Source organism: Squalius cephalus (genome assembly GCF_949319135.1).
Source record: "Squalius cephalus genome assembly, chromosome: 4".
NCBI lineage: Eukaryota > Metazoa > Chordata > Actinopteri > Cypriniformes > Leuciscidae > Squalius > Squalius cephalus.
In genome coordinates, this window is record NC_137125.1 from 52,971,169 (window position 1) to 52,993,637 (window position 22,469).

Sequence of the window (22,469 nt, forward strand, 5' to 3'; positions counted from 1 at the left end):
TAAGGATGACCCATTGAATTGAATAGAGGAACTATTCTGAAGGTGCTGGGCGGAGTTTCAGCATTGGCCCATAACACACGATTATGAGGTAGTGTGAGTGTGTGAAGTGTGTGCTCAGCTGCGCCCCCAAACATTTTTGGCTGGTAATGCACTCACTTCTCCACACACACATTTTCCAATTATGGTTGAGTACCGCCCACTTCCGGGTCCTCATAAGGAAGGAATTCAACAACAACTTGAAAATATAAGTATTAAATTGATACTGTACACGGAAGACAAAGAAGAAGATTATTTACTGGAGATGCCAACTAAGGATCTAAACTTCTGCAGAGGATAAAAGTGAAGCTCAAGGTACGTTAAGCACATATGTATGAAACCAGTTAGGTTAATTAGATTAGGCAGCGGGCTAACGTTAGCTGCTAGCTAGTTAGTGCTAATTGTTGAGGCTAAGTGTGGCCTGACGTGTTTTTGTGTTTTTCCAATAAGCGATCACAAAATCATACAATGTAATGTTAAGTACTTCATTTCAACTGAAAAGTGTCGTCAGGTGTTTAGTCTGATTGATTGCTAATGAAGGAATTGGGTTATTAAGTCTGTTTCTGTCTAGTTCGCGTGCTGGACAGTAGATTATTTTCTACTTTAAATTAAAGGTAATGTTATGTTTTATTACTTGTCAGGACAGGGTGAGGGGGAGGAATATCACACTTGTGTTTGACTTTTAGTATTGATATCGTTAACAGAGCAATTAAGTAACGTTAGGCAAAAATAAAAACACTGAAATGGTAAGTAGCTTTAAATGAATAAACTTTGTTTTAATTATGACAGTAACTTAAAATAAACTGGGGTTTGTATGGCGAGATCGTTCAAAAGAGTAGTTATGTTAAGAGCCAAATAAGTAGTTAATTGTCAAGGCTACCTGGGATTATATAGATGTTGGTTTTGTGAGAGATTAGAGCCTAAGTGAAAATGTTGAGTTTATGCCCTCAAGGCTAGTAAGTTAGTCAATAAATGTGATATCCTTGAGTTCTGATTTCTTGTCTTACATTGATACATACGATATCATTGTAATGCAGTGTTACATTACAATAACATTCTTATCTACTTATTGAACATGCTAGTTTAATTCTGCATGTCTCCCCATTTTCACACTATTATTTATTACAATTTTTTTTCTCTCAGTTTGAAATGCCACCACGAATCAGCCCCCTTAAGGATGCCATGCATCATGTTGTTTCGAAGACTGACAAAACATTCAAATTAGATGTGAAGTATATCAATCCAGTGAAAGGTAAGGTGGTGTGATTTATCATTTAATATTTACCATCATATGCATGTCCTAACCATACTGCTGCCAACTATTGATGTCTTTTTGTGTATTTGGCATCCTTTATCTATAAGATTTTATTTTTGGTGAAAAAAAAAAAATTCTGTATTTTGCAGGACGTGGTCTATTCGCAAAGGGTGCCTTTTGCAAAGGTGATTTTGAGTACAGGGGAGATATGATAAATGATGCAGAGCTGCAGAGAAGAAGAACATGTTACCACGCATCCTGTGCTGCATTTATGTTTGATTTCATTTGGCGAGGGAAAACATGGTGGTAAGAAGTCAAGTTGCACCATATTCCTTATGCTAAACCAGGGTCTCTCAAACTCAGTCCTGCAGGGCCACTGTCCTGCACAGTTTAGCTCCAACCCTGATCAAACACACCTGAGCAAACTAATCAATGTCTTCAGGATCACTAGAAACTCACAGCTAGGTGTGTTTGATCAGTTTTGGAGCTAAACTGTGCAGGACAGTGGCCCTCCAGGACTGAGTTTGAGAAACCCTGTGCTAAACTATAGTAAAAAAAGACACTGATTTGGGGTGGTATATTGTAATACTTGTATTCATCCTTTTCTCATGCTTTCATATTTAAGTATTGATGCCTCAAGAGAAGATGGATCGTTTCGGCGGATCGTTATTGATGACCACAAATATCCAAATTGTAAGATGAAGAAAACTGACGTCAATGGAAAGCCTCACCTTTGTCTGTTTGCCCTGGATGACATTAAAGAAGGAGAAGAAATTGCCTATGATTATGGAGGAGAAGACTACCCTTGGAGAACACAAGTATGTTGCAAAGCACACTGTGTACAGAATATATCATTGTTGCAACATGTTAAGCAAGTTGTTGGTTGAATAGATTATAATTTGAATCTATTAGAAATCTATGAATCTAATCATGTCTATAAATGATAAGTTAAGTTACGTTTTAGGTCAGTGTTTCTACCCCACCCCTAAAATTTATACATTTAAAGAGTGAGGTGGTACAGTCTTAGGCCACTTTTCTTTCTGCAAGTTATGTGTGGCATGCAATGGCCTTATTGCAACTTATGGGTGAAATGTAATCACAAAAATAAACTAAAGATTAACTATGTAAAATGAAGACATGTTTTAATTGTAAATGTTTTTGTATTTTTTTTTCTTTTTTTTTAATTCTGAAATCATGTGGTATCTGCTTCAGATTTATCTCTTGTGTTTCCATGTTCTAATATCTTGTCATTATGAATGTTGTCTCTTACAGATAACCAGCGTTGCCATTAAAACCAGTGCAGCGAGTGCTTCTGATCCTTCTCTCCAGTCAGAGACTCCGATGGATGATGAATCTGCTCAGATCAACTCTCCTCAACAGGTACGTTCACATTCATCTAGGGATGCAACGATACCATTTTTTCAGAACCGATCCGATACCAAAAATTCTGAGTATCGGCCGATACCGATCCGTACCGATACCAGCGCAGTTTTTTTTTAATCAAGTAGAATTTCTATTACTCTGTGTTAAACTGATAAGAACTGAAAAAAAAGAAAAACACCAACAAAAAATATATGATCATAATCTGACATAAATGCTATTATAAACTAGATTAGTGGATAATTCAGCAATAAAATTTAGTCTAGAAAAATCACGAGTGCACAATTAATTGTATAAAATCTGAACATTTTGTGAAAAAAATGTTTAGTGGAGAACAAATTAGAGACAATAAGTGTAACACTAAATCTGGTAAAACTTTACACATTGCTCTTTGTATTGTTGTAAAATACATTCATGAAAAACAAGATAAAAATAGCAATTATTTTATATCCTACTATAAAATTGAGACATTTTTTAAATGTATAGCACAGCTGTTTAATAAGGTAGCAACATAATAGATAGGACAGGACAAGAACGGCTATTAATAATCTTTCATTGCGTCCCTGTATTACGATATGAAAGGCTCCAATACAGTGCGGCCCACAGCGCTTATGCGCATCCCGAGCGCAGAATGATGCTCTTGAAGCAACATGAGTCACAGCGCGCAGCGCGTCGAGTCCGCATTGAAAAGTTTAAAGCACAAAGAAAATACATATGATGCATAGTGTATTATACAGTATCTATCTATGCAATAGTCTATTCAGCATTTTCTTTTAAATTTCAGTTACTGTGCGCGTGAAGAACAAATAGTACCTGACTTTACTCTACTGTTGTGATCTAACAGACACCCGGTGGAAAGTAACATGATTAAGGTACAGCAATAAAGTCCAGCAAGATAAAGTTGTTTTATGTGAAACCATAGACCTTTATCTACAGATCAAGTATAATAATAGTAACATTGAATCATCTTGGAGAGAGTTTCATCGTGTGTTCTGTCATAACCGGACGCGACGCGCTGTTTGAGTGCTGAATGAAGAATGATTGACAGCCGCAGCTGAGGGAAACGTTTACGTGATCTTGAATTTAACACTTAAATATTAATTTATATCTCACATTATACTGTATAATGGCTTCAGAACACTTAAAATATTGTGCACGAAAACTTATGGTGCTTTATAATGTTTGTGGGGCTTAACAATAACACTGAATAGTATACGCACAATATCGGATTTGGATCGGCCTTGTCTGACCGATACCCGATCCGCCAAAAATGGCAGTATCGGAGCCGATTCCGATACTGAGTATCGGATCGGTGCATCCCTACATTCATCACTAAAGATTTAGGTCTACTGTCTCTCTTTGTCATGGTTTAGTGATTTTTAAGCATATTTTGATGCGTATCTGGTGTAAATTAGTAAATTAAACCGTGTAACGACATGTGTCCAGTAGGTTAGTGCTAGTGGAGTATTTAGGGCCAGTTTTATCCTTCACAGGGATTTTTTTCTGGATTAATTGTTGCTTTAAAATGGACAGTCACGACGTCCCCACAACACACTTTCAGTCAGTGTTTGACTTAAAACTTGTGTGTTGAATTTGATGAAACTAGTCCCCATAAGGAACTATAACGTGGTGTGTGAAAGGTCCCCATGAAGGTGTGTGAAAGGTCCCCATGAAGCCGGGTTTTATCCAGATGTGTGTGAGCGCAGACAGGGGTTGACTGGACAGGAATAAATGTTTTAGATGAAGTTGATTTGTCTATTTCTCTGAAATCCTGTGGTATCTGCTTCAGATTTCTCTCTTGTGTTTCCATGTTCTAATATCTTGTCATTATGAATGTTGTCTCTTACAGATAACCAGCGTTGCCATTAAAACCAGTGCAGCGAGTGCTTCTGATCCTTCTCTCCAGTCAGAGACTCAGATGGATGATGAATCTGCTCAGATCAACTCTCCTCAACAGGTACGTTCACATTCATCACTAAAGATTTAGGTCTACTGTCTCTCTTTGTCATGGTTTAGTGATTTTTAGGCATATTTTGATGCGTATCTGGTGTAAATTAGTACATTAAACCGTGTAACGACATGTGTCCTGTAGTTTAGTGCTAGTGGAGTATTTAGGGCCAGTTTTATCCTTCACAGGGAATTATTTTCTAGGTTAATTGTTGCTTTAAAATGGACACTCACGAAGTCCCCACAACACACTTTCAGTCAGTGTTTGAGTTCAAACTCATGTGTTGAATTTGGTGAAACTAGTCCCCATAAGGAACTATAACGTTGTGTGTGAAAGGTCCCCATGAAGGTGTGTGACAGGTCCCCATGAAGCCGGGTTTTATCCAGATGTGTGTGAGCGCAGACAGGGGTTGACTGGACAGGAATAAATGTTTTAGATGAAGTTGATTTGTCTCTTTCTATAAAATCATGTGGTATCTGCTTCAAATTTCTCTCTTGTGTTTCCATGTTCTAATATCTTGTCATTATGAATGTTGTCTCTTACAGATAACCAGCGTTGCCATTAAAACCAGCGCAGCGAGTGCTTCTGATCCTTCTCTCCAGTCAGAGACTCAGATGGATGATGAATCTGCTCAGATCAACTCTCCTCAACAGGTACGTTCACATTCATCACTAAAGATTTAGGTCTACTGTCTCTCTTTGTCATGGTTTAGTGATTTTTAGGCATATTTTGATGCGTATCTGGTGTAAATTAGTACATTAAACCGTGTAACGACATGTGTCCTGTAGTTTAGTGCTAGTGGAGTATTTAGGGCCAGTTTTATCCTTCATAAGGATTTATTTTCTAGGTTAATTGTTGCTTTAAAATGGACACTCACGACGTCCCCACAACACACTTTCAGTCAGTGTTTGAGTTCAAACTCATGTGTTGAATTTGATGAAACTAGTCCCCATAAGGAACTATAACATTGTGTGTGAAAGGTCCCCATGAAGGTGTGTGAAAGGTCCCCATGAAGCCGGGTTTTATCCAGATGTGTGTGAGCGCAGACAGGGGTTGACTAGACAGGAATAAATGTTTTAGATGAAGTTGATTTGTCTATTTCTCTGAAATCATGTGGTATCTGCTTCATATTTCTCTCTTGTGTTTCCATGTTCTAATATCTTGTCATTATGAATGTTGTCTCTTACAGATAACCAGCGTTGCCATTAAAACCAGCGCAGCGAGTGCTTCTGATCCTTCTCTCCAGTCAGAGACTCAGATGGATGATGAATCTGCTCAGATCAACTCTCCTCAACAGGTACGTTCACATTCATCACTAAAGATTTAGGTCTACTGTCTCTCTTTGTCATGGTTTAGTGATTTTTAGGCATATTTGATGCGTATCTGGTGTAAATTAGTACATTAAACCGTGTAACGACATGTGTCCTGTAGTTTAGTGCTAGTGGAGTATTTAGGGCCAGTTTTATCCTTCACAGGGAATTATTTTCTAGGTTAATTGTTGCTTTAAAATGGACACTCACGACGTCCCCACAACACACTTTCAGTCAGTGTTTGAGTTCAAACTCATGTGTTGAATTTGATGAAACTAGTCCCCATAAGGAACTATGACATTGTGTGTGAAAGGTCCCCATGAAGGTGTGTGAAAGGTCCCCATGAAGCCGGGTTTTATCCAGATGTGTGTGAGTGCAGACAGGGGTTGACTGGACAGGAATAAATGTTTTAGATGAAGTTGATTTGTCTCTTTTTATAAAATCATGTGGTATCTGCTTCAAATTTTTCTCTTGTGTTTCCATGTTCTAATATCTTGTCATTATGAATGTTGTCTCTTACAGATAACCAGCGTTGCCATTAAAACCAGCGCAGCGAGTGCTTCTGATCCTTCTCTCCAGTCAGAGACTCAGATGGATGATGAATCTGCTCAGATCAACTCTCCTCAACAGGTACGTTCACATTCATCACTAAAGATTTAGGTCTACTGTCTCTCTTTGTCATGGTTTAGTGATTTTTAGGCATATTTTGATGCGTATCTGGTGTAAATTAGTACATTAAACCGTGTAACGACATGTGTCCTGTAGTTTAGTGCTAGTGGAGTATTTAGGGCCAGTTTTATCCTTCACAGGGAATTATTTTCTAGGTTAATTATTGCTTTAAAATGGACACTCACGACGTCCCCACAACACACTTTCAGTCAGTGTTTGAGTTCAAACTCATGTGTTGAATTTGATGAAACTAGTCCCCATAAGGAACTATGACATTGTGTGTGAAAGGTCCCCATGAAGGTGTGTGAAAGGTCCCCATGAAGCCGGGTTTTATCCAGATGTGTGTGAGCGCAGACAGGGGTTGACTGGACAGGAATAAATGTTTTAGATGAAGTTGATTTGTCTCTTTTTATAAAATCATGTGGTATCTGCTTCAAATTTTTCTCTTGTGTTTCCATGTTCTAATATCTTGTCATTATGAATGTTGTCTCTTACAGATAACCAGCGTTGCCATTAAAACCAGCGCAGCGAGTGCTTCTGATCCTTCTCTCCAGTCAGAGACTCAGATGGATGATGAATCTGCTCAGATCAACTCTCCTCAACAGGTACGTTCACATTCATCACTAAAGATTTAGGTCTACTGTCTCTCTTTGTCATGGTTTAGTGATTTTTAGGCATATTTTGATGCGTATCTGGTGTAAATTAGTACATTAAACCGTGTAACGACATGTGTCCTGTAGTTTAGTGCTAGTGGAGTATTTAGGGCCAGTTTTATCCTTCACAGGGAATTATTTTCTAGGTTAATTGTTGCTTTAAAATGGACACTCACGACGTCCCCACAACACACTTTCAGTCAGTGTTTGAGTTCAAACTCATGTGTTGAATTTGATGAAACTAGTCCCCATAAGGAACTATAACATTGTGTGTGAAAGGTCCCCATGAAGGTGTGTGAAAGGTCCCCATGAAGCCGGGTTTTATCCAGATGTGTGTGAGCGCAGACAGGGGTTGACTGGACAGGAATAAATGTTTTAGATGAAGTTGATTTGTCTATTTCTCTGAAATCATGTGGTATCTGCTTCAGATTTCTCTCTTGTGTTTCCATGTTCTAATATCTTGTCATTATGAATGTTGTCTCTTACAGATAACCAGCGTTGCCATTAAAACCAGCGCAGCGAGTGCTTCTGATCCTTCTCTCCAGTCAGAGACTCAGATGGATGATGAATCTGCTCAGATCAACTCTCCTCAACAGGTACGTTCACATTCATCACTAAAGATTTAGGTCTACTGTCTCTCTTTGTCATGGTTTAGTGATTTTTAGGCATATTTTGATGCGTATCTGGTGTAAATTAGTACATTAAACCGTGTAACGACATGTGTCCTGTAGTTTAGTGCTAGTGGAGTATTTAGGGCCAGTTTTATCCTTCACAGGGATTTATTTTCTAGGTTAATTGTTGCTTTAAAATGGACACTCACGACGTCCCCACAACACACTTTCAGTCAGTGTTTGAGTTCAAACTTGTGTGTTGAATATGATGAAACTAGTCCCCATAAGGAAATATAACGTTGTGTGTGAAAGGTCCTCATGAAGCTGGTTTTAATCAAGATGTGTGTGTGAGCAAGGTTTGCTGGACAGGAATAATTGTTTTTTTTTCTGGCAAAGGTGTGTCTAGCCCAGATGATTCTCTTTAACCGGCGCAGGGAAGGAGTGGTTTCGAGCATGCCTTTGTCTGCATTTCTATCAAGAGACACTTCTGATCCACATGAGGATGTGGACTGGGCACTCTCTGAAGTGGAAAACAATCTCTGCAGACACTTCACAAGGGTTATCGCAAGGGGGAAGCGTGGTCGACCAGTTCCAATTCTTCTGACTTCAAAAATGCTATGTGCCTTAGAACTCCTTGTTAAGCAGAGAGAGGCTTGTGGGGTTCTGAAAGACAATTCCTATATGTTTGCAAGACCAGAAGCCATGACATATTTTCGAGGGTCAGACTGCCTCCGTGGCTTTGCAAAGGTGTGTGACGCAAAGTGTCCCAAGTCACTGACATCTACAAGACTGCGAAAGCATGCCGCAACCCTTTCAACAGTGCTGAATATGACTGACACCGAGATGGACCAGCTGGCAAACTTTCTTGGACACGACATAAGAATCCATCATGAGTTCTATCGACTCCCTGAGAAGACCCTGCAACTTGCCAAGATCAGCAAAGTTCTAATGGCTCTTGAGCAAGGAAGATTAGCTGAGTTCCATGGCAAGAACTTGGATGAAATTGGGATAGATCCTGATGGTGTGGTATTTTATTTGACTTTTGTTTGATTTTCTGTTTGATTTTCTGTTTACCATCTATTAGGGGTGTAACGATACACGTATTCGTATTGAACTGTTTGGTACGATGCTTTCGGTTCTGTGTTCGGTACGCATTTTCAAACCGAACGGTTCGTTGGACCATTTTTCCTGCCGACCAAAATTTCGTTATTTCAAATGTAGGCGGGTCGCGTGTGGCAAGCGCTCTCGTTATGTAAGAGACGCCGGCGCGACCACAACATTGTCCAACGTCAAATGGCAAACGTAATGCAAGCGGAACGAAACTGCTCGTTATTGTGTGGTTGACGGACCGTTTATCAGTTTGGACCAGTGCAGCGCAAGCTGATCATGATCATACGACACTGTTACTACACAGCGCTAATAAGAGATCCAGTAAAGAAATCATTTGAATTCGCCACAGAAGTAATAACATCGCTGAGAGATCTTGTGAGAAACATTCACATTTCTCCGTTATTAACGGTTCAAACAGCTCTGACGTGGAAACCAGGAGAAACATTGTGCCATAAATGAACTATCCGGTGTCCACAGATGGATTTACCATGGATTTACTGTAGTAACACTAACTGCAACCATGGAAGTTTGGCAGGAATAGTAGGCTATAATGCCTTCAAGTAACATTACGTTGGTTTTATTTTGACATTAAAATAAACTCGATATTACAACAGAAATGTTTAACTCTCTCTTTTCCAGCACTTTAGACACAGTTGCTCCGTTGCGCTTAAAGAAGATTAAAGAAAATAGTCCAACGCCGTGGTACAACGAGCACACTCAGGCCCTTAAGAGAGCAGCCAGAAAAATGGAGCGCAACTGGAAGAAAACAAAACTAGAGGTATTTCGCATTTCATGGAAGGAGAGCTCAATTACTTACAGAGAGGCTTTAAAAGCTGCTAGATCTGCTTATTTTTCAACCCTATTAGAAGAAAATAAACATAATCCTAGGTATTTATTTGAAACGGTGGCTAAACTAACGAAAAATAAAGCTTCAAGCACCGAAGTTTCCAAGCAACACAGCAGTAATGATTTTATGAACTTCACTTATAAGATTGATAATATCAGGGACAAAATTATAACTATGCAACCGTCTACTACAGTATCGCATCAGGCAGTGCATTGTAGTCTCCCTGAGGAAAAATTGGATTAATTCGTTGATATAGGAGAGGAAGAATTTACTAAACTCATTAAATCATCTAAATCTACAACATGTATGTTAGACCCTATACCAACTAAGCTACTGAAAGAAATACTTCCAGAGGTCATAGATCCTCTTCTTAATATCATTAATTCGTCTTTGTCTCTAGGATACGTACCAAAAACCTTTAAGCTGGCTATGATTAAACCGCTTGTTAAAAAAACGCAACTTGATCCTACAGAATTAGTCAATTATAGGCCGATCTCGAATCTACCTTTTCTGTCAAAGATATTAGAAAAGGCAGTATCCTCACAACTGTGTTCCTTTCTTGAAAGAAATGATCTCTGCGAGGATTTCCATTCAGGATTTAGACCGTACCATAGTACCGAGACAGCTCTCGTTAGAGTCACAAATGATTTGCTCTTATCATCCGATCGTGGTTGTATCTCTCTATTAGTGTTACTCGATCTTAGTGCTGCATTTGACACCATTGACCACAACGTTCTTTTAAATAGATTAGAACATTATGTTGGCATTAGTGGAAATGCACTAGCATGGTTTAAATCATACTTATCTGACCGTTATCAGTTTGTAGCAGTAAATGATGAGATGTCTCATCGATCACAAGTTCAGTATGGCGTACCACAAGGCTCAGTACTAGGACCGCTGCTGTTCACTCTGTACATGCTACCATTAGGAGAAATCATTAGGAAACATGGCATTAGCTTTCACTGTTATGCCGATGATACTCAGCTCTATATTTCTTCAAAACCTAACGAAACTTATCAATTCACAAAATGAACGGAATGCATAGCGGATATAAAAAAATTGGATGACTCGTAATTTCCTACTTCTAAATTCTGAAAAAACAGAGTTTCTAATTATTGGACAAAAAACTTCCTCACGTAATAACCTAGAATACTGTCTAACACTTGATGGCTGCTCTGTTAAGTCTTCGTCGTCGGTTAGGAACCTGGGTGTGCTCTTTGATACCAATCTTTCATTTGAAAGTCACGTGTCTAGTATCTGTAAAACTGCATTTTTCCATTTAAAAATATATCTAAATTACACCATATGCTCTCATTGACAAATGCGGAACAATTAGTTCATGCGTTCATGACCTCAAGGCTAGATTATTGTAATGCTCTACTGGGTGGTTGTCCTGCACGCTTAATAAACAAACTACAGCTGGTCCAAAACGCAGCAGCTCGAGTTCTTACTAGAACCAGGAAGTATGACCATATTAGCCCGGTTCTGTCAAAACTGCATTGGCTCCCTATTAAACATCGCATAAATTTTAAAATATTGCTGATCACTTACAAAGCACTAAATGGTTTAGCTCCGCAGTACTTGAGCGAGCTCTTAACGCATTATAGTCCGTCACGTCTATTGCGATCTCAAAATTCCGGCCAGTTACTAATACCTAGAATATCAAAATCGACTGCTGGCGGTAGATCCTTTTCCTATTTAGCACCAAAACTCTGGAACAGTCTTCCTACCATTGTCCGGGAAGCAGACACACTCTGTCAGTTCAAAGCTAGACTAAAGACACATCTCTTTGACCTAGCTTTCGGGAACACTTCCCAAAAATCCTGATGTACTCGTTACATCATGAGAAGAATGGCATCTACGCTAATTTTAGTGTCTGTGTTTATCCCGAGGTTTTCCTGCAGCCTGCCGGATCCAGGCCGTATCCAGATCTGACGAATGACTTTCGCCTGGACCGATGACAACGCAGTGCTGAAGTGCCAACTAGTCTCTCCCTATGGAGGATCCCACTACCACTCTACAGATAAGGCGTTGTCGGGAAAGGCGTTGTTCGTTTCGCGTTCCTACCCCAAAGCAACAAAATAAAATAAAATTCTTTATCAAAATTTATAAGGAAAGACAAGTACTTTGTTTAGGCTTGGCTTGTAGGGAATTCCTAACCTGCGTATATTCAAACGCACATAACTATAGAACCCATTCTAAATGCGCATGTGAACGCCATCAGCGTTTCTCACAGGTTCGCGTTTAAAGTCTGTGTAGAGGGAATGGTGTCGTCTTAGCGGCTACATTGCTTGATCGTTGCGACGGAAGCAAATCAATCAAAACTAACTTTAGATGGAAATAACTTAACTCTGCTGTAAAGCCGAAACAATCTCTGTTACCTTAAATTATAAGCTTATCTCTGTAAAGCTGCTTTGAGACAATCTACATTGTTAAAAGCGCTATATAAATGAAGATGACTTGACTTGACATTGTAAATACAATTGCTGCCCTCAAATGTTAATCTGAACTAAAATAAACCTTTGTTTATAACTACTACAATATTACATTTCACTTTTTCCAAGGAGCGTTTTGTTTTATATGCTCCTAAGAAGAGTCAATTATAGCTCCAGAATTGCTCAAAGTAAAAAAAAATCATACTTTATGATGTTAGTTTTAATAAAAAAAAGAATAAAAAAATTAAATCAAGGAAATTACTCTGGCATTTTTTTTCTTTTTGCTGTATCAAAAACGTACCGAACCGTGACACAAGTGTATCGTATTGAACTGAAACGTAAATTTTGTGAACCGTTACACCCCTACCATCTATTCGTATACCAGGTGTTTATGATCCATTATATACCATTGTTAAGCTGTACTTTGAACTTCCACAGAAACGTTATTGACTGTGATGAGGAAGACGGGAGCATACAAGAGGGACACTGTTCATCTACTGTTGACGGTTTGTATTACTGTCAAAATACACTACTACATTTTGCAGTTATTCATAATTTTCAGTCACGTAACTTGTGAAGACCTGACAGACAAAAATATTGTTCTAACATCATAGCCAACATTAAAGAAGATGCTTCAGTATGCTGAACAAATGTTGTTTTTTTTGACGAAACGGCTCATTGTGTAATGAATCAAATGCCTCCAAGCTATTCTTCAACTAAATTACACTAAACATTCATTCTGGAGTGAATATTTTTTTGTGAGTTTACTACCATAAAAAATATATTTCATAGGAGAAACTTGTACATTTTTCATTTTTCATAAAACACTAGCTGATCTGCTCTCTTCTCGTGTTGGTTGTGTCATGGCACAAAACGAATCATGTCAGATGATTAAGACATGAAATAAAATGGTTATACTCAATTTACTTGCACTTATATTTGATTAAATGTCTGCTGGAAAGATGTAGTTCAATTATACTTGCAATAATGAACAATTGCACAGGTTTAGGGTTTATTGTACTTTAATGATTTTAAATAATTAGTGCATAAGTGTGACAAATAACAGTGTATTGTCAGCATTCTATAGTACATTTAAATTGTATCTTTCTGAAAATGTTGAACTTTGATTATTTTCCATAGAACCATCAGCAGAGGTGGCACTTCCTCCTACCAAGAGGAATGACATGCCGCCACCACCCAAGAGACCCAGACCACCATCAGATGAAGAGATGCCTACAGGAGCCAGTGCTGTGAGGCCTTCTTCCAAAGGTGAACTCTTTACACATTTCTTAGACTAAATTAGACCCTTTAGGAGCACTTTAACACCCAGATCTCAGACCAGGGGCCTCATTTATAAAACTGTGCGTAGGAACCTTACTAAAAGTGTACGTGCGCCCGAAAGCCAAAAATGGCGTACGCAAAAAAATATTCAGACTTATAAAACCGTGCGTACGCCAGAACCTGCGCAGAATTCACTTTATAAATCCCAGTCAGCGGAAGATTGTGCGTACATGCATCTCCACCCGAAATAACCATATGTGGAGCTTACGACGCCTAGTTTTACTATGCAGATCCTCATCTACATATCATTTGACTACATAACTGAGGGAAGGAGGTTGTTCCCCAAAATCTCGCAATACATGGCCCCAGTCATCCTCTCCTTAATACAGTGCAGTCGCCCTGTCCCATGTGCAGAAAAACACCCCCAAAGCATGATGCTACCACCCCCATGCTTCACAGTAGGGATGGTGTTCTTGGGATGGTACTCATCATTCTTCTTCCTCCAAACACGTTTAGTGGAATTATGACCAAAAAGTTCTATTTTGGTCTCATCTGATCACATGACTTTCTCCCATGACTCCTCTGGATCATCCAAATGGTCATTGGCAAACTTAAGACGGGCCTTGACATGTGCTGGTTTAAGCAGGGGAACCTTCCGTGCCATGCATGATTTCAAACCATGACGTCTTAGTGTATTACCAACAGTAACCTTGGAAACGGTGGTCACAGCTCTTTTTAGGTCATTGACCAGCTCCTCCCGTGTAGTTCTGGGCTGATTTCTCACCTTTCTTAGGATCATTGAGACCCCACGAGGTGAGATCTTGCATGGAGCCCCAGTCCGAGGGAGATTGACAGTCATGTTGCTCAGGAACCCATCTGTAGTTGTTTAGAGGGTTACTTGGTTGATGCTAGAATCTACTAGGTGTTTTGTGGCACTAGTAGGAACTGTAGCTGTTCTAAAAATGAAAACACCGAATCAGTAATAACTAGCCTAACCCCTGGAGCAGTTTGAGTGGATGGATGCATAAAAATAACTTGCAGCCAAGACATTGATCCTAATATATTTTCCTTTTCTCCAATGATCATTTCAGGCCAAGTGACTGAATGTAAAAATCACTGTTTGATTGACAGTGTAATTCTATTTATAGGTAGAGTGCAAATTAATTTCTCTTGCAATATAGATGCTGACATAAATACTAGGGCTGCCCTCGACTAAAGTTTTTTTTTTTTCTAGTCGACTAGTAGTCGTTCATTAAGCTATTAGTCAACTAATCGCATTTTTATATTAATAAGCCATAACTCATAATAATGAGCCTTTAATTGCCTATATAATACATAGCCTAATTAGCGATCAAGCGCACACTTAAAGTTCCGCAGCGCACCGGCAAAAATAATGATTGAGTGTGTCTTGTGTCAGAAGGAGACTGTCTAAACAAACATTGTAATAATTTATTGATATTCTCGGCTGCAGAGATTAAGTCGATGATACAGACTCGTCATCTCCGCAGTGACTCGCATTTCATACGGATTACATAATCTGAGTATTTATTTTCCACTTGAATTGATTCGTTTAAAAGCAGACATTTCAAGCTTTCTATAGATATATTTCTCACGTGTGTGTGTGTGTGAGGCAGGGTGGGAATTATGTAATTTTAGGGGCAAGGCCATTTGGCCTCCACCTTTTCTTTTTTTTTTAGGGGCACCAAGGCCATATGACAGGGCACAAAGGCCATTGAGTACAATTCGATGGTTTTCCCATTCAGATTGATACCATAACATCCTAATTTGGAATAAGACATGGATTATGACTTTTTTAATAAAAAAAAACATTTTTTAATGAGAGAGAGAGAGAGAGCGCCATTACATCCAGAAGGTATACACCCTCACACAACAATAGAAACAACATAAATGCCAATAAAAGCATTCAGAAACAACACAAATGCCAATAAAAGCATTCAAAATATTCATTCAGTCCTCTATATCATGTGAGTGTGAGAGAGAGAACCATTCCATCCAGAAGGTATACACCCTCACAATCATTATTGCTCAGCGCTCAACGCAGTTTGCTTCGCGCTCCACTCAAATCGCCCCCCGCTCGCTCCAAAAAAGGAAAAAAATCTACATGTATATCACTTGTAGCGGTCCCCAAGCTTTTTTGCGCCACAGATCGGTTTAATATCAGACAATATTTTCACGGACCGGCCTTAAAGGTGTGGCGGATAAATACAACAAAATAAAATGATACGAACGGCATAAAACCTGGGGTATTTTTTTTAGCCTATAATAATAAACGTGAATCCAATGTGTGGGCCTACTAGCAACTTTATTAGCAGCATCCTCTAACATCGCGCCTAAAAACAACTGAGAAAGTCTGAACACAAACAAAATGCCCCCAAAAGAAAAGAATCTCTATGTTTTCGGTGCTGATGCGATGTAAGGGTGGCGCTGCTGCCAATAAAGCACCTAAAAGCTGTCACAACGAACCGGCAAAATTAATGATTATGAATATGTAAAATATAGCAGGAGACATTTTAATTGTTTACTAATAAACCAGTTTTTTATTTTTTTTATGTCTGTGTCGGCTGGAAAGATGCTGACTCGCGATCTTCGCAGTAGTGAACGCGCCAGAGAGAATTGCACATTTCATACGGATTACATAAGAGAGAAGTCTGTTTTCTTTCGTTTTGAATTGTTCTGTTTAAAAGTAGACATTTCAAGCTTTATATATATGTCTCAGGTCTGTGAGGCAAGTAGGCTATACTTGTCTGTAACATTGTGTTTTTTTTTTTTTTGTGAAATAAATTTCTAAATAAATGCGACTTATAGTCCAGTGCGACTTAGGCTAGGCCTATACTGTATGTGTTTTTTCTTCTTCATGGCGCATTTTTTGACTGTTGCGATTTATACTCCGGAGCGACTTATTAATAGTAGGCTACATAATGGTTTGGAGTTTTTGAACTCCATTATTGAGCTGAGTTTTGACTGAAAATAGTCTACTGTTGATGACTGTGCAAGACAGATGGATTCAGGGTCAGGCTTGACTAAGCATGCTTCAGACTCGTGGTGTGAGCGGAGCGAAACTGGAGCGGGAAATAGGGCGACGCTCTGTCCTTTTGAAATTGCCGCTCTGCGCTCTGTCCAAGATCCGCCCGCTCGCGCTCCCCGCTCGCTCCCGCTCCACTCCGCTCACATGCTCTGCTTTATACATGGAACTTGGACAGGGCCAGGGCACACAGGCCACTGTGGCCGTACGATGATTTTTTTTTCACGGGGCATGAAGGCCAAAGTGTAGGGCAACGGCGGCCGTGGCCGCGGTATAATTCCCACCCTGGTGTGAGGCGAGTATACGCTGAGTTTCGGCTCATTTCTGTGATGCTCAAGTTCACTGAGACAGCAGAAAGCACATCCTGATTGTTTTCATTATTTTACAAAGCACAACATTTTGTAGTTATTGTGAGTTTACAGAAATAAGAGTTGAACCTTTACAGTTTGCATTACTCTGTCCTTTTATTCATACAGATAAGAGTATTGAAAGTTAAATGATCGCGCCGGCGCCTGTATGTCCTGCGACTAACCGACTAATAAAAGACCTAATAAATAATAATAATAATAAAAGACCTAATAAATAATAATAATAATAATAGTCGTTTTGGTGCATTTCTCACATCACTATTTACATTTGCACAACAGTTAGTTCAACCTCCACAACATTTAGTCATTTGTGCACATCATAGTAGCAGTTTCTCATTCCTTCCAACAAACTGCAAATGCTTTTGGACATGCATCTATTGCTTTCATACAACTCTCTGCTGTTATATAACATTATCATTTGCTTATGTCATGTCAGTCAAAATTAACTATACTTGTGAATGCTGAATAGTCATTCCATATAAAACTAATAGTCCTCATTTCATTGCTTGAGTCATTACATACAAAAATGTTGAACTAGTTATCAAAATCTGTCAAGCAAATTTTACACTTTTTTTTTAAATTATTATTATTATTATTATTATTATTATTTTTCTGAAAATGCCTCCTAAATTGAATAATTTCTCTCAGGTGAATCTCAGCTTTCACTGATGAGGAACATCTGGATGTGCATGAATGATTACAGTACTATGTACTGTATGTTGTATGTTCAGTTCCAATATGTACTGCAATATTGTTTACAGTTGTGCATAGCTCTATGCATAGCTGTATTTATTTCATTTGCACAATGCTGTGAACAAATTAGAATTGCAAAGAGCATATGCAGTAAAAATGTGAAACATACATATTCAGTGTCTTGTACTCTGTTACCTCACTAAATACAGTAATGTGTAACTTTACTGTATTTTTCAAATGGCTGTTCAAATAGTATATAGTGCTATCTTGAGCATGTACAGGTAGTGTTACCAAGATCTGACTTTTTTGCAATGGAAAACATTTACAGAATAAACTGTCATAATGAAAACATAACCAAGCCATTTGACTATCTTGTTCATAAACAATGGTGTCAGGACTTTTCATCTTGATGACACTGACACTTTCATTGACATGAATACTTGCTTTTGAGGAATGAGCTATCCATTTTGAGCAAGTGATACGCTTTTGCAGGTTATCAACTAGGTTTTGCAGTTTGTACTAATTGTTCTGAGAACTGCTTTAACTGTTGTGCAAATGTAAATAGTGATGTGAGAAATGCACCAAAGCGACTGAGAAAAACTGTAATAACCAGACCTAATAAATACTGATAATAGGATTCAGAACTTCGGATTGGAATTCCAGCACACACTTTATCATTTCAATTGTTTTTTCTGTCCACTTTTAGGTAAAAGTACCCAGAAGACACCCTGGCAGCAGACAGAGGTGCAGGCGGTGGAAAGGCACATGAAGCGATTCATCACATTCATCACATCGTTCATTGTACAAGCAAAGAGCGACTGTGACAAATGTTTAAAAGCTGAACCAGAAGCACTGAAGAACCGCGATTTGAAGACCGTAAAGTTTTACATTTATTAGTAGTGAATAAATGTGTTGAAGCTCAATTAGTAGTAGATTTTGTTTTATTTTTTATAAGTATCAGGTGAATGAGTAGCAGCTGATGCTGGGAGGTTGGCCGAAAAAATTACAATTATAGAAAGAATAGTTTGAAGTGGAAAGGTTTAAATGTTTGACCTGTGGGTATGAAATGGGTTGGAAAATATCCAGACAATAATTCATTACTTGCATGCAGTCCTTTGTTGCAGTGAAAAAGTTCTCCATTCACATATAATCCACTTCAATCACACTAATATTCCAATCAATTGTAAGAACAATCAATCGATCCAAACAAATATTCTGCATGTTGAGGAGATGATTACAAGCACAACACTAGGGCCTGGTTTCACAGACAGGATTTAGATTAAACCAGGATTAGGCCTTTAGTTCAGTTAGGACATTTAAGTAGCTTTTATAAACGTGTCTTAGAAATAAGCATTACTGGTGTGCATCTTGAGACAAAACAATGGCACTTGGACACAAAGGACTTAATTTAAGATGTGCTTTCAGTTAAAACGGCTTAAACACACACTTTAGTCTGAGACTATCTTAAGGCTGGTCTGTGAAACTGGCCATAGGTGTTCTATGCAAGAGTGAAGCTTGGTTGTAGATTGAACCCATTTTTTTAAGGGCAAATGGACAAATGCAATCTGAGGAATTACTTCGTATAAATGCCTATTATTTGTCATTAGTAATATATTTCTTGTTCTATCTAGGTCCCCACAAATCAAAAGGGGAAGTTGTGTGAATTATGCAAATTAAGTCCCCACAAATCAAATAGGAGGTTGTGTGAATTATGCAAATTAGGTCCCCACAAATCTAATGGGAGGTTGTGTGAATTATGCAAATATTATGCAAAGTTGGTCCCTATAAGACATGTCAACTCGATTTTTCAAAAGTCCCCATAACGCATGGTCAAATCATTACTTCATCAATTCAGATATCTGAAGGCGTGTATAAGTTATCAAAGCTATGGTAAGTATCCCTAATTTTTTTCGTACCTCTAGAACCTTTAGAAAGGGTGGTCCCCACAAGTGATGATCATAAAGTTGGTCCCCATTCAGCATGGAAACCAGTATGTGTGTGTGTGTGTGTGTGTGTGTGTGTGTGTGTGTGTGTGTGTGTGAAGAACACCATCATCAAACACTGCCTAGACGCTGAACTCCTGGTTACTCATTACACAGGATTCACACGAGACTTTGCACTTTACCTCAACTTTACTATTGTGACTGTTTCTGTCCATGCACAAACTACACAAAAGAGCAAGGCAGAATACACAATTTTCTGTTACAGACGTTGGTATTCTCAGACCGTAATGTGTCGCTGTTGCCCAAAGCCATGCAGAAGGACCAGCTGTGAGAGGAGAAACCAACATTACCTTTGGGAGAAGGACATCTGGAGGAACGTTTGCTTTTCTCTCGAGCGTTTCTGCCTAAAACTTCTAAATAAATATATGACTTTCCCAGTTAAAGGGGTGGTTGATTATGATTTCACTTTTCTAACTTTAGTTAGTGTGTAATGTTGCTGTTTGAGCATAAACAACATCTGCAAAGTTACAACGCTCAAAGCTCAAAGCAAAGGGAGATATTTGCTTTTAAAGAAATTTAAGGACTACAACAAACGGCTGGTAGAGACTACACCACATTCCTCCTGGGTTAGTGACATCACCAACCCTAAAATTTACATAAACCCCGCCCCCGGGAACACGATTAGAAGGTTAACTCCACATCAGCTACATAAATTTAAACATAAACAAGAAAGTTTTTGAACTTTTCAGGACACAAGCTGTTGAAGCTCCGCCCCCTGTGCCGGGAGCAGCAGCTCATTTGCATTTAAAGGGACAGACACAAAAACTGTGCGTTTTTGCTCACCCTTAAAAAGTGACCATTTTAACATGTTATATAAAAATATATGTGGGGTATTTTGAGCTAAAACTTCACACACACACTCTGGGGACATCAACGACTTATTTTACATCTTGTGAAAAGGGCATTATACCACCCCTTTAAAATCAACCACATGCATCTCAACCCGAACTGTCCATGTCGCAGTCGTACTACGGACTTGTTTATAAAATGCATGCATGTAATCGTTCATATAATCCCATATTTAAATTGAGAAACACAACAGGATTTATAGAAGCAGAAACTGTTGAAAACGCTCTTATAAGTGTGTGATTGATAAACGAGGGACATTGCAATATGAATCAGAATCAGGGTTATTATCGTTAACTCAAACTCAAACCATTAAAAAAAAAAATCGTTACTTGAAACAACTGAAATAAAATACAATATAAATACTTAGTAACACTTCACATAAGGTTTATTAGTTATAGTTAATGTATTAACTAACATGAACTATCCATATCGTTACAGTATTTCATATTTGTTAATATTAGTTAATAAAAATACAGCTGTTCATTGTTAGTTCACAGTGCATTAGCTAATGCTAACAAACACAACTTTTGATTTTAATAACATATTAGTAAATGTTGAAATTAATATGATCTAAGATGAATAAGTAGTATTGTTCATTCTTAGTTCATGATAACTAATGTGAACTAATGAACCTTATTGTAAAGTGTTCCCAAAAAAGTTGCCAAATGCCATGGCAACATTTCTCATTTAGCAACTAACACACACACACACACACACACATTCTTGTACATCTATCTTTATGAGGACATTCACTGACACAATGCAATCTCTAGCCGCTTACCCTAACCTTACCCATCACAACTAACTGCCTAACCCGACCCCTGACCCTAAACCGACCCTTAACCTCATTATAACCTTATCCCTAAAACCAAGTCTTGACCCTCAAACAGGCCTTTAAAGGCTCTCAGAAAGTGAGGACCGGACAAAATGTCCTCACTTTACTCTGTTTGTCCTCACTCCAATGGTCTAAAACTCAAACTGGTCCTCACAAAGATAGTTGTACAAGTACACACACACACACACACACACACACACACACACACACACACACACACACACACACACACACACACACACACACACACACAAACGAACAAACTATAAATATATATATTTTGTGTGCTAACCTTTTGAGAACATTAAACAAACGGTCTATCAATGTTACTGGAAGAACGTTTGTTCATAGACAAGAGAGACTGCATGAATCTGGAGTTGAATCTGAACTGGTATTCTCCTGGCCTCTTTGCTCACAGATCAATGCACATTAATTCAAGCTTCTTTTCAACATGAGAGAAATTCAAGTATTGGCGCAGCGCGGAGGAATGAACGCCAGCGATGGCCTGATAGTGTACAGGTGCTTCATGTGAAAGCCGAGACTCCGACTGTTTTCCCTGGGAAAAGTCTCTCCACAACAACTGCAGTGTGTGTGTGTGTGTTCTGATCTGCTCCTCGCTATTTTCATCATGTAACTCGAAGCATTCGGCTGCTCTCCGGCCTACAGGCCACTGACCCGCACTGAACCCCGGAGGACAGGTGGGTCGAGGTGTGCGGGTCGATGTGTGTCAGGGAGCTGTCATCTGCTGATAATGACACCGTGTGTGTGTGTGTGTGTGTGTGTGTGTGAGGAACCCTCATCTGTATCCATTGACACGGCTCATCATCTATATATGGCCCTACGGAGTATTATGCAGTTACCATGGTTATCGGGAATCTCAATTATGAATCATATGCATGTGTGTATGTAAATTAATGAGGGCTATACGTTCTGCTGTGAGTGAGGGATCTCTCTGGTTGCTGGTTCACTTTTCCAGTTCATCAGGAAAAATCATATTAAAATATAAACGTTTTGCATAAAGGAAATGTGTGTTGTATTGTGTTTTTCACAGCACATTTAAACCAACAAAGTCTCATTATTACCGACTATTTTTATTTTATTTTTTCAAAATGTTATTTTATTGCATTTCCCATTATTTTCTAT

General features: G+C 38.7%; 1 protein-coding gene across 2 annotated transcripts; it reads left to right on the forward strand.

Annotated features, from left to right (window-relative positions):
* The first annotated feature begins 220 nt into the window (after window positions 1-220).
* Window positions 221-18,562, forward strand: LOC307156926 (uncharacterized protein). Of its 2 annotated transcripts, XM_079868643.1 has the most exons (15): window positions 221-351; window positions 1,180-1,288; window positions 1,441-1,597; window positions 1,917-2,109; window positions 2,564-2,671; window positions 4,521-4,628; window positions 5,165-5,272; window positions 5,809-5,916; window positions 6,452-6,559; window positions 7,096-7,203; window positions 7,740-7,847; window positions 8,259-8,883; window positions 12,693-12,760; window positions 13,395-13,523; window positions 18,346-18,562. In XM_079868643.1, the coding sequence occupies exons 2-14, from the start codon at window positions 1,186-1,188 to the stop codon at window positions 13,506-13,508; spliced, it is 2,016 nt and encodes a 671-aa protein (XP_079724769.1). In that variant the 5' UTR covers window positions 221-351; window positions 1,180-1,185; the 3' UTR covers window positions 13,509-13,523; window positions 18,346-18,562. The 2 variants fall into 2 exon arrangements, with proteins under 2 accessions (XP_079724769.1, XP_079724770.1); XM_079868644.1 differs by lacking the exon at window positions 221-351 and having other exon boundaries at window positions 1,042-1,288.
* Window positions 18,563-22,469: the final 3,907 nt, after the last annotated feature.

Coding starts and splice junctions, on each gene's coding strand:
- LOC307156926 (XM_079868643.1), top strand. CDS start 1,186: ATGCCACCACGAATCAGCCCCCTTAAGGATGCCATGCATCATGTTGTT. Junction 2,110..2,563: donor ACTACCCTTGGAGAACACAA/GTATGTTGCAAA, acceptor TGTCTCTTACAG/ATAACCAGCGTTGCCATTAA. Junction 2,672..4,520: donor AGATCAACTCTCCTCAACAG/GTACGTTCACAT, acceptor TGTCTCTTACAG/ATAACCAGCGTTGCCATTAA.